General features: G+C 35.9%; 1 protein-coding gene across 6 annotated transcripts in view; it reads right to left on the bottom strand.

The window, feature by feature from the left end:
• The window catches only part of kcnj19a (potassium inwardly rectifying channel subfamily J member 19a), a 51,605-nt gene that overhangs the window by 14,071 nt on the left and 24,351 nt on the right, over nt 1-13,183 (bottom strand). For 2 of the 6 annotated variants that reach the window (XM_087245018.1, XM_087245017.1), the window contains exon 2: nt 6,199-6,415. In XM_087245018.1, the coding sequence (XP_087101144.1) occupies nt 6,199-6,415 (217 nt within the window). Of the gene's footprint in view, nt 1-2,786; nt 4,292-4,468; nt 6,416-13,183 lie in introns of those variants that run through there. The other 4 variants (XM_087245022.1, XM_087245021.1, XM_087245019.1 and 1 more) reach the window with 4 other exon arrangements.

The following is a 13,183-nucleotide window of genomic DNA, read 5'->3' as shown; positions in this document are numbered from 1 at the left end:
TTATGTCTTTTATTTTTGCCATTATGACATTACATAATATTTTACACCTTTTTCAAGATACTAGTGTTGAGTTTCAATTTAAAGTGGCTAGTGCACTAGGTAGTGGATAATGGGGATCCTGATAAAAAAATAAAAATAAAATAAAAAAATAAAGGTTTAAATTATGTTAAATTAGACAAGTTGCGGTAGTTAGGCAAATCAATGTATAACGATTTGTCATGATCACCAGCAATCTAACCCTCATAGATCACTGGAGAACATTCTCTTTCACTTGGACTGCAAATCTGCCACCATATGAACTACAACTCCCTTTAGGCACCACACACACTCACCTCTCCCAGTTCTCCATTGATTTTTCACACACAGCTGGGAGCTACTCAAGACTGATTACACGGACTACACTGTAAAAAATGCAGGGTTCCACACAATTCAATCATGTTGTCCCAACACAAATTGATTAAGTTGACTTAACACTTTAAACATTTATGTGGATTGAACATAAAAATGAGGTTGTCCCAATGAAATTTTTAAGAATTGTGTTGTTTCAGCTCATTTTAAATAAGTAGTTTGAACGAGCAAAAAAAAAAGTATATATATATATATATATATATATATATATATATATATATATATATATATATATATATATATATATATATATATATATATATATATATATATATATATATATATAGCCCACACACTCACAGACAGGGCTGTGTCTTGTTTGGTTACCCTGCAACATTATGAAGCATTCTTCTAGTCTGGTTTTTCGGTGTCTGACCCTTCCCTTGTTGTCTTTTTTAATTTGTCTGCCGCTTGTATCGACCATTTGCCTGTGAACTTACTATGCTTCTGGATTTGCCTGTATGTACCCTGAAAAAAAAGATTGCTTAAGAGGGCTAATAATTGTGACCTTAAACTGTTTTTTTTTTCCAATAAAAACGGCTTTTATTCTAGCTGAAATAAAACAAATAAGACTTTCTCCAGAAGAAAAAAATGGTAACACTTTATTTTAAGGGTCCAAAATAATGCATTAATTAAGCATTAATAGTTAGCTTGTTCACAATTTAGCATTATTTAAAAAAAAAAAGCACTAGTAATGACATTTTAAGGGTCCCGAATTATGCATTAGTTAAGCTCAGTTAAACGTGTAAATAAGGATTAACTTGTTCACAATTATGCATCAGTTAAGCTTGAGCGAATACATAATTCATGATTAATTGAACATAAAGTAAACGCAATTTAATCATTATTTACAACTTTATAAGCCATATATTATTCACAAGTTTAACTAAGCTTAACTAATACTTAATTGTAAACAAAGGAACCATTAATTAATGCTTAATTGATACATTATTTTGGAACCTTAAAATAAAGTGTTATCGAATAAATATTATGAAAAAATAATGTGAAACATTCCTTGCTCTTTTAAACATTGTTTGGGAAATATTTGAGAGAAAATCACTAGAGGGCTAATAATTTGGATGTCAACTGTATAAATATATATTAAGATTTAAGCTGAAGTACTAAAATTATTCAAGTTAAAATTAAGCTAAATATACATTAATCTAGACATTAAAAAATACATAAAAATAATATAATACTAATACTTAAAGAAGCCATGAAATGAGAATCAAAATAAAATTTTCAGTAAGGTCATCAGAATGGGATGATTTTCTTTTAGAGCATGTGAAGAAATTGCACTTCCAAAAAGTAAGTACCTGTATTTTATTATATTAGAGTATTTGTAATAAATGTTATTTCAATCAACTTGGATTATGAAACACAAACAGATCATGTGTCATCACTGGTACCATTTTATAGTAAATAAATAGCACAGTAAATAACTAAGCATGCAGTCACAACAGACGGTCGGCATGGTTCGTAAAAAGTGTAGTTCTATTATTATTATTATTTATTTATGTATTTTATTTTAATTTTTTTACAAAAAGCAAAAGAATGATAATGTTTTTTTACATCATCCTTCTCACAAAATTACATTCTTGTAGATTGCACAAAGACAATGGTATAATTTATTTTAAAATGTGTGTTTGTGTATTTCCCAACATTTGTTAAAAACCTGTTCAATACCTGTATACCTGTACAAAGGTTAATATGAAGGGTAAGATATTTGGTCAAAGCAATATAATAATAGTGATGCTTAGAAAACGTCTTACAAACTGAATTAACTTTCCATGAAATAGAGAGTAAGAGACGAGACTGTAAATCTTAATTAGGTTTCTATTTATTTGTGCAGTGAAAATATGAATGCACAAACAACTGCTCTCGTTCTCTCACATCCTAAAAAGAAAATCCCATACTGCCTTCCTCGGTTTCTTCCTCTACTTCCACACATTCTGCCTGCATGAAAGCCACCAGGAACAGATCGAAGTCGAACCAGGTTTGAAGCTCATACATCAAACTGACAAGCATGCAACTGAAAAAACTTATTATGCACAAGGCACTGCTAACAGCATGGCTAGAGCACAGGCCTGATAATGCAATCAGAAAGACACTCTTTTACAACCCACTCGACACCCCTGCCGACCTGACTCTACCTATTATGACCATTCAGACAGAAAACCGGGGCTGAGGGATGTGACAGAGAACACTGAATATTAATCGCAGTCAAAGCAAAGTGTGAGAAGTGATGTTCAGTTAGATTTGATGGGGGATGATAAATTAACTCACTGTAAAGTATGTACTTAATTAATAAGTGTGTCATGTTTTCATTAAAATATAATTAAAGCAAGATAAATTCACTTAGATTTTTTTCTTTTTTTGAATAAGGTAAGGCTTGTTTTTGAAGAATGCATCAAAAGAATATTACATTTGCGTTGACATTGTTGCTTTGCTCTTGTCAGAGAATTAGTGGTAATTTACAAACATTCTCAAATCTGCAATTAATTGGTATAAATAAACCATCCATCATTTACAGTGGTTGATTTTAGTTTTTTTCCTTAGTTTCGCCTTTATGAGCGACATGATATTGAACTATTGTTGCATTCACAGGTGTGTGTGTGTATGTGTGTGTGTCTCTCTTTTCATCTGCACAGGGCCGCCCTAATTACGCAAACGATGTGCCCTGGGATTGGCTGGAGTGACCCAGGGCATCTTTTAAAAAGAAGGGAAAACAGGCGTGGAGCGAGAGAGCAATTTGGTTGGCGTCTTGATTTGCATTTGGTGTAATAAAGAATTATATACTGTAGTTGCTAAGTGTTTTTTTTTTTTTTATTGTGTTTTTCCGTTTTGGTGTGTGTCTATTTTTTTTTTCTCCATTCGTGTTTTCCTTCTCTTGTTGTGTTGTTTTTTGGTTTGTTTCTTATTGTAAATATTGTACTATGTATATACACATTGAGAAGCAGTAGGGGTTGGACGCCACACTTTTCTGTAAATATTTTCTTCTCTTTTTTTATATATAGTTAGTGAAGTAGGTGAAGTTTTTGTATTTGTATTTATGTTATTTTGTTAGGTGAATTAGTTTAATTTGGGTGTTTAGGTAGGGGATATATTTTTTGTTTATTATTTTCCTGTGAGATTTGGCTACAAGTCAAATCAAAAAAAGACAAATACATGGACCCGACTCCAAGGGGTCATTAAAGTATTTTTTATTTTGTCCAGTGTTCTTGTATTTTACATCCTTGAACCTAGAACAGGGTTGTAAAATGACAATAAAAAAATTACAGTTTAAAAATATGTTAGTATATTACTTGTTATTTTGTTAACTTGTCTATTCAGAAATGTGAAATCATGATCTCTTTTTTTGAACCAAAAAATGATGTTTGGATAGCTCTGCAAAATAGCTATTTATTGGAAAGGGCATCCCATGTGATTTTGTATGGAGCCGATTAATTTTATTTATTTATTTTTTTGATGATTGAATGAGCAGTTTCGAATGAATCAGTTTAAAAAGTGAATCATTCATTTACTCATTGTCACCACCAATATTGACCATTTTTTGTTTTATATTTATAGTATAATTTTATCAATATAGGCTTATTGGAAATCTGAGCTCAGCCTACTCTTTTGTGAAACTGCAAACATATACTTCTGCAGTTTTGAGTTAAACACTAATTTTATATCTTTTTAGACTGATGATATTTACAGGTACATATCATTGAACAACACCAAATAAATACCACAAAACAACTTAACGATTTCTAAAATTCGTTCATTTTCTTTTTGGCTTAGTCCCTTGATTAATCAGAGGGCGCCACAGTAGAATATATTGCCAGCTTATTCAGCATATGTTTTATGCAGCGGATGCCTATCCAGCTGCAACCCATCACTGAGAAACACCCAAAACTCATACACACACATAAACTATAAACAATTTAGCTTACCCAATTCACCTATAGCACATGTCTTTGAACTTGTTGGGGAAACCAGAGCACCCGGAAGATACCCACGTGAACAAGGGGAGCCCATGCAAACTCCACACAGAAATGCCAACCGACTGCTGTACAGTTCTGATCTGACTAATTTTACAAGTTTTGGGTATGATTGTTTGTTCATCTTCTACCAGCCAGAAACATCCATTTAATTTTCCATTACAGCAGTTTTTCCATTACAGCAGTTCTCAATGTAGCGGGTGACCTCATCTTTCCTGTCAGCTGGCTGTGCATACATTGCTGTTTAGCGCTCTACTGTAATATGCAGTGTATGGGCGACCACAGGTTCAGGCAAAGATCTTCAGCTCTAATCTGAATCATACAACAAAACATTCCTTAAGCAACGTATTTCAGATTTGAAAAAATGTACACAGCACCCTCAAGTGGATTTGTCATCTGAAATATTCAATATTTCAACAAAGGCTCATTTGGAAAATGTGCCTAGGGATACAATTTTGAGAACCGAGAAATGTGCTTGCATGTACAGATGGCTGTATTTTGTGTGTAAAGAAAACACTATGAGGCAGTACTTACCTTCATGTGTATGGCTTTTCTGATGCAAATGATTTGCTCGATAGCTCACCGTGAATGGTGTCAAACTTGAACCGAAGAGTAGAATAGACTGGGGTTTATGTCTGGTGAAGGATGGTTCCAAAAAAAAAACAGGTGAAACAAACCCAATAAAAGCTGTGTGATGTCATGGTAAAAGCATGCGTCTGCAGTACCTTTTCTCATTTAGTTACCTTTTGAAAACACCATTGGTAGGATTTAGGAAGCGGGTCTGTGGGCGACTCAATATAACGCTGATATATTATGCACAGGGCTACACGGTGGAGCAGAAGGTAGCACGTTTGCCTCACAGCAAGAAGGTCGCTGGTTTGAGCCTTGAGTCACTTGGCGTTTCTGTGTGGAGTTTGCATGTTCTCCTTGTGTTTGCATGGGTTTCCTCTGGGTGCTTTGGTTTCCCCCACAAGTCCAAAGACATGCAGTACAGGTGAATTGGGTAAGCCAAGTTGACTGTAGTGTATGTGTGTGAATGAGAGTGTATGGGTGTTTCCCAGTGATGGGTTGTATCTGGAAGGGCATCTGTGCGTAATACATTTGTTGAATAAGCTGGGGATTAATAAAGAGACTAAGCAGAAAAGAAAATGAATGAATAATATGCACATTGACAAGCCATCTGGCTTCTCTTATGGACACAAGAAGGATGTTAAGATACGCAGAAATGTACACAGCAGCCTCTGGTGGATATAAGAGAAATGGCACACACAAGAAAACGTGTCCCAGTAACATATTTGGAATTGTCAAAAATATACACAGAAGCTTCTAGTGGACTTGTGAAACAAAAACTGCAAGAGGACATAGCCCCCGATACATATTTCTCACTTCTAAAAAAATGTATCCCTGGGCAAATAATTCCAATGAGCCTGGGTTGCAATATTTTCTGTGAAAACGTATAAAATGTGCCAATTTAAATGTAAGAGAGAAATAAACAAAAAGGTTTCGACCTACAAGGTTTTCATCAGGTCACAATTTCTTTCTTTTCTTTCCATATAAATGTAAAAAATAAAAATACCTCTGAAAATCAGTGTCTGGGGAAATATAATTGAGGTAAAATATGAATCAGCTAATTCACTGTATTTTCCAAAGTGTCTTCATTTTAGTGTTATAAAAATGACCATTCTATTTCATCACAGATCGAAGGCCAAACCAGAGAAAATTATGTTTTTAATTAAATCCACATTAATGTGGACTCACTGATTTCATTAAAGACTGGAGAGTGGAGTGTAGACATGCTACTCACCCGTCGTCTCTACAATACCCTCCAAGATGACCACGATCTCAAACTGCTCGTTCATGAGCGAACGCTGGGACAGGTCAAAGAAGGGGCTCTTGGGATTGATCTCGTGGCAGATGGTGAGGGGAGAGACCAAGAAGAGCTGATCTGCACCTGTCCCAAAACCGACATCCAGTTCACACTGATCCAATGGCAGGAACTCACCCTCCGGTGTCTGACGAGACTGGTGAGAGACAGTAAAAACATCATCATCATCATCATCATCATCATCACTACAGAAGCCATCTTTGTCCAATTTACACAGACTAAATCAAAACGTCAATTTTAGACTACATGCCCACCAATATTCAAGGCAAATTACAGCAGGAACAATCAATCTGCGGAACAGATCATCAGGAGATGGAGGCAGAAATGGAAAAAGGAAATTGAAAGAAGAATGTCAGCATGTATATTTGCAATTCTTCTGCGGTGTAAAAACGAATCATAATGACAAACAAAACTGCAGAATACATTGAAATTGAAGGACAGATTCATGCTGTTTAGTGTACGTGAAGCAGACCTCTCTCGGCAAGAGTGTTTGTGGCTGGCAGTGAATTGGGAATTTTGACAAGCATGAGTGATCAGAACAGTGACATAAAACACAGACGCGGCAGAAGAGGACGCTGGGCTGAGATTAGAAAAGGCTTACAAAGCACTGTGCGGTGATTTAAGATAAAGTCTATCTTTACAAAGAGTGAGTGAAATAAAAACCGATGATTTCGAAAACTGAAAACGTGAAGGAAACTCCAGTGTGAAGGGTATGTTTCATATGCGCAGATTGCCTTCGGTTTAATGTTGCTCTGAATACAAAGTGGAAGGGAAGCACTCTTACATTCAGCTATTGGCGGATGTCCTTTATCCTCCAAGTCTCCATATCATCTACAATCATTGCTGTGGTCTTGCTGGAGCTGTTTAGGCTGAGAGCGTCTCTAAAGGGCCCTACAGCTGGAGAACAGCCTCATGGGATGTAAACCAACAACCCCTCTATAAATAGGCCCATTACTTAAAACACTCAGCGAGGCATTAAAAAGGTCCCACATGGAATCAAATTCCATGTTTAAACTACATAAAACTGGACAAGCTGTTCCAGTCTCTAAATACAGCAAAAATGCATTAGGACTTATAAAGTTATTCCATGGCGACTTCAGAATCATCATTTTCTATGTGTTGCTTTATTTTTCAATTGATTTATGCTCTATCATAGTAAATATTTAATAAGGTAAGTATTGTAAATATAATTTATGGTAATTTACATACAAATATGTACTTTATAAACTCACCGGCCACTTTATCAGATACACTTAATATTACTTGTACCGTGCACATCCATGATCCGAGTATCCCGTTTCACTACATCCTAAAGTTGATTTATTGGATTGAGTTCTGGTGACTGTTGAGGCCATTTGAGTACAGTGAACTCATTGTCATGTTCAAGAAACCAGTCTGAAATGATCCGCGCTTTATGACATGGCGCATAATCTGCTGGAAGTAGCCATCAGAAGATGGGTCAACTGTGGTCATAAAGGTATGAACATGAACAGACTGTAGACTGTGGCTTTGATACAATTGGTTTTGCAAAATTGGTACTAATAAGCCCAAAGTTTGCCAAGAAAAAAAAAAACCACACCATTGTTTTAATGGTTAAGGTTGATGGTGATGGTGCAAAGCAGGATGGAGCCATGCTTTCCTGTTGTTGACGCCAAATTCTGACCCTACCATCTAAATGTTACAGCAGAATTTGAGACTCATCAGACCAGGCAATGTTTTTCCAATCTCCAATTTTGAGCCTGTATGACTTGTAGCCTCAGTTTCCTGCTCTTAGCTGACTAGAGTGGCACCCGGTCTGGTCCTCTGCTGCTGTATCCCATCTGCCCCAAGGTTTGACTTATTGTGCATTCAGAAAAGCTCTTCTGCATACATTGGTTGTGACGAGTGTTTATTTGAGTTACTGTTGCCTTTTTATCAGCTGGAACCTCTGGCATCAACAAGGCATTTGCGCCCACAGAACTGCCGCTCACTGGATATTTTCTCTTTTTCCATGTCTACATGCCTAAATGCATTGAGTGGCTGCCATGTGATAAGCTGATTAGAAATTTGCGTTAACAAGCATCGGACAGGTGTACCTAATAAAGTGGCAGGTGAGTGTATATAGTGCATTACAATGTGTCATGGTTATTTTTGCTAAATAATAATTTTGATAAGTATTACTCATTAAGATACTGAACTATCATCACCTACTAGCAATTTTGATTTTAAATGTATGATAATATTTTTAGAAAATCATTCATTTTCTTTTCGCCTTAATCCATTTATTAATCTGGGGTCGCCACAGCGGATGAACTACCAACTTATCCAGCATATGTTTTATGCAGCAGATGCCCTTCCAGTTGCAACCCAATACTGGGAAACATCCATACACACTCATTCACCACAGTTAATTTAGCTTACCCAATACCTATAGCGCACGTCTTTTTACTTGTGGGGGAAACCGGAGCACCTGGAGGAAACTCATGCAAACACGGGGAGAAATGCCAACCGATCCAGTCGAGGCTCTAACCAGCAACCCTCTTGCTGTGAGGTGACAGCACTACCCACTGTGCCACCACCATTTTTAGAAAATGTTTAAAAGAATGTTTTTTTCAGTGTGTGGGAAAAATGTATTTCTAAATGTAAAAACTATTTAGCAATTATCCTAGTTTTTATTTTTGCTTTCTTCTATCCTTCTAGCCTTGCTGTATCCTCAAATGAGCCTTTTTCGGTGTTATAAAAATGGCTAACGTACTTTCTATTTACTATTACATTACAATTCTACAGACTACAGTGATTTACATACACATATCTGTACTATATATAGTTATAAAATTTTTTTTTTGACTGTCTGAGGGTATCATGGATGCACAGTGGGTAGCACGATTGCTTCAAAGCAAGAAGTTCACAGGTTCAAGCCCTGGCTGGGTCAGTTGGCATTTCTTTGTGGAGTTTGCATGATCTCCCCATATTCAAGTGGGTTTCCTCCATGTGCTCCAGTTTTCCCTACAGTCCAAAGACATGCGGTATAGGTGAACTGAATAAGCTAAATTGGCTGTAGTGTATGCATGGGAATGTAAAAGTGTATGGGTGATTCCCAGTAATGGGTTGCAGATGGAAGGGCATCTGCTGCGTAAAACATATGCTGGATAAGTTGGGGGCTCATTCCTCTGTGGCGACCCCTGATTAATAAAGGGATTAAGATGTAAAAAAATGAATGAATAAATGAATGACTGTCAGAAGACACCCACAACAGCATAATACAGTACAACAATAGTTTATGTAATCAAACTTTAAATAATAATTAATTTAAATTTTTATAAATAATATTTGAATTATGAAAATGGACACATTACATTTATTGTACCAAATCACTTTTGTGAATTGTATTTGATCCAAATAGCAAAATAAGAATTTTGTCACCGACAATGAATGTTGGATTTGTAGACAGCTGTATAACAGATCTGCATACAAATCCCATGTCAACTGATCAGTAAACTGAAGCTGATATGGCAGGAAAGGTGAATATTTATTTTTAAATCGTGTGCTGAATTACAGAGTTGCTAGGTGAGATGTAACTGTTTGCAGGGAAGGCTGGACAAGGCCTATCACTCCTACATCCAGTGCGCCCAAGCAGAACAATTTAATAGTGCTCATACAGACACAGTATGACATTTCTCTATCTCTCTCTTACCCCATTATTCTCTCCATCTCACTCTTATTGCTCATATTCTTCTTCTTGTGTATTTTCTCTTGCAAACACATCTTGGCCCGGCTAAAAAAACCACTGAAGAAAAAGTCACCATAAGATGACCATCATAGATCAAACTCTAAAAACATGTCTGATTTTTTTTTTTCAAGCTGTCTAGCAGGTGTTTTTGTCCCAGTGATGGTATTTAGAAATCTGGCTGAATCACTGTTCAGATGTATTGAATTATCAGTTGACTTGATTACAGCTTTAATGTTGGATTGATCCAGTAACGGGTAAGGTGGATTGATCTATTGATCCATTGACTGACTGTAATGATCACAGGATGAAAAATGAACAAATGAACAATTAGAAAAAAACTCCATAGTGAGAGTTAACTGTTCAGAGGAGTTTGACTTTTTTCCGTGATGATGTAAAACATTATTGACCCACAAATTTCTACACATTTAGTAGATCCTCTTTTGCACACATTTCCGCCTTAGAATAAGGGATGGAGAATATAAACATACTTTTGAAATCACACCGTCCCATCCACCCACCCTCCCCACACACACACATACGCATACACACAACCTTCACCCACACAAAGGTTCTGGAGTAGCAGCACTAAGTGTCTCCTCAACTCACTATCAACCCACAAGGAGCACTACACACCGTGAAGTCTCATCACACCAGCTACCTATATCCAGTGTATCCCTACACACACACACTCAAAGACACATCCCTGCCAAAAATCGATGTGCCCACTACTTTTTATTTAGCAGTACTCCTGTCTTCCATCCCCCACTATTTCAGTCTAGAGTTGCTTGAACTGGTTTTAAGGAGTAAATAAATCCCTCAAAAAGTAGATATGCTGCTGCATTGACTGCATTTTTTTAGTGTGTCAATAGATCTGCTGCTTTGGGAAATATTGTAGCATTAACAGTAACGATATACATACTTTCATGTAAAAGAATGCTTATGCGAAATGTGATTTGTAGTGTAGCCAGTTAGTCATCCAAAGCTTTCAACTGGTCATAATAATAAAAAAAATAAGTTTTAAAAATTCAATTCAAAATCAAATCTGGACCATCTAAAAACATTCCTTGAATTCTTCTGCTGTGCTACTAAACTCCAGTGCAGCCAAAACAACCATCATATTAAGCCATCCACCATTCCAGTCATGCAAAATAAGCCTTATATACTTAAAGGCCACAATTCATGCATTAACTATTGGCTTATTACCTGCCTATTAATATATTAACTGTCCATGATGGTAACACTTTATTTTGATGGTCGATTTGAGTATTAGTAGACTGTCTGCTTAATATTTGTTGATACTGTTCCTTCAACAGACATTTAACTGACTATGAGAAACTTTGCAAGTACATGGCAATTTACACTAACCCTAACACCAACCCTAACCCAACAGTCTACTTATAATCTAATGAGAATTAGTTGTCATGTAGATGCAATTGAACTTTATTCAACAAATTGGACCCTCAAGATAGTGTGACCTAACCAGCCAAACTAAATTGTACGAATTAGATTGTACGAATTCATACAAATTAGCCACTAAATCAAAAAGTTACGAATTGTTGTGGGATTGCGTTGGACCTAACGTACATCTTACTAACTATTAATTAACAGCTAATTAGCAGTTAATGGTTTGTTAATACCATAAACTGTGACCTAAACTAAAGTGTTACTTAAAGAGATACTTTGTTCACGTACAAAAAGTACATTCTGTCACCGTTTACACAACCTCCAATCCACTCCAGTTCATATCCTGTTTGAGTTTTTTTCTTCTGTTAAACACAAAGGAAGTTGGCTGTCAATGCTGAGTAAATAGTGAGGAAATGTTCATTTTAGGGTGAACTATACCTTTAAATAGGGAAACCCTGAAATCTTAAAGGCCCCATAAATTAAGTTAGAGTCTTTTATATGTAAGTATCCGTATTTTTCGGTTTAATGATATCTATAAGCTAGTGTGCTCTAAAACAGTGAAAAAAAAAATTGCATTTAAAAAGTATAAAACTGATATAAACATGTAAAGCTTGTTGCATGTCACTTTAGTCAAAATAGATCAACGTTTTATTCACATCACGTCACAAATACAGTTTCTCATCATATCATAACCAATCAAATGCTCTCTAGTATCTGACACGCCCCGCCCCCTTTAAGATACTTTTCATTTGCCTTTCATTTGAAGCACTTGAGCTCAACCACTCCCACTGGCACAGCAGTAATAAAACAAAACACTATTGCTGTTTTTTAAAAAGAGAAGGAACAACACATTTTCCACCTCTCTTTCGGTTGAGATTACATAAAGCATCCAATACAAATGCGCATTTCAAAGCACTTCACATGACCTTTAAAAACTTATTGATAATCTGCCAAATCAATTTCAAATTAGCAACTGCAACATTGCAAAGTTGTTGTTTCTTACACTTCTTACACAAGTGTTAACAATGCATGTACACATGTAGTCTTATCTGCAAAATTACAGAACACTGACTGCTTAGGGCAAATGGTGACTTCAACAATTATAGATTTTTTTGGATAGGATAGGATAGGATTTTCATGGCTGTTTTTTGAATATGAACCAATTTACTTTTCAATGGAACAGACAGATTTCCAAACCAGACTGTGGTTCCATAGTGAATAAGACTTTTAAACGTAGCTTGGTAAAAGACAAGCAAGATATTGCTACCCAGCTTTATACAATCTCAGCCTTCTTAAAAAAAATAAAGCCTCTGTTGTAGTTGTGTGCACAAGCTGTCAATGTGTGTTCTCCAACAAAGAACAATGTCCATATAGAACCCTGTGTATCTGGAAGAGGTAACTTGCTGTATCGCTGTGTCTTTAATGATCACAGGCCTATGTTCAGATACACTTCTTGGGTCAAGGACCATTTCTTGTGTCTTTTTTACTTTTAACACAAGACAGTTCATATCACACCACTGAAAAAAATTATCGATTTCACTGAGGTAGGATGATAGGTCCATGTCTTGGCAATAGTATCTGAATGCAGCCTTTATGATGCAAGCTGAGACTGCATCACTCAGCGATGCAATGTCAGACACAATGCACTTAAATGGAGCTAGTGACGTCACTTTGATGGTTAGGGTTAATGGTGGGGTTAGGTGAATACAATTGTGGCACTCCTGTATAAATAATAATAATAATAATAATCATATAATAATTCCTTATATTTATATAATGTTTGTCTGGGCA

This window comes from Danio rerio, chromosome 3 (assembly GCF_052040795.2).
Source record: "Danio rerio strain M-AB ecotype USA chromosome 3, GRCz13ab, whole genome shotgun sequence".
In the NCBI taxonomy this organism is placed as follows: domain Eukaryota; kingdom Metazoa; phylum Chordata; class Actinopteri; order Cypriniformes; family Danionidae; genus Danio; species Danio rerio.
The sequence above is the reverse complement of the archived record's forward strand: the minus strand, read 5'-3'. Positions and strand labels throughout refer to the sequence as shown.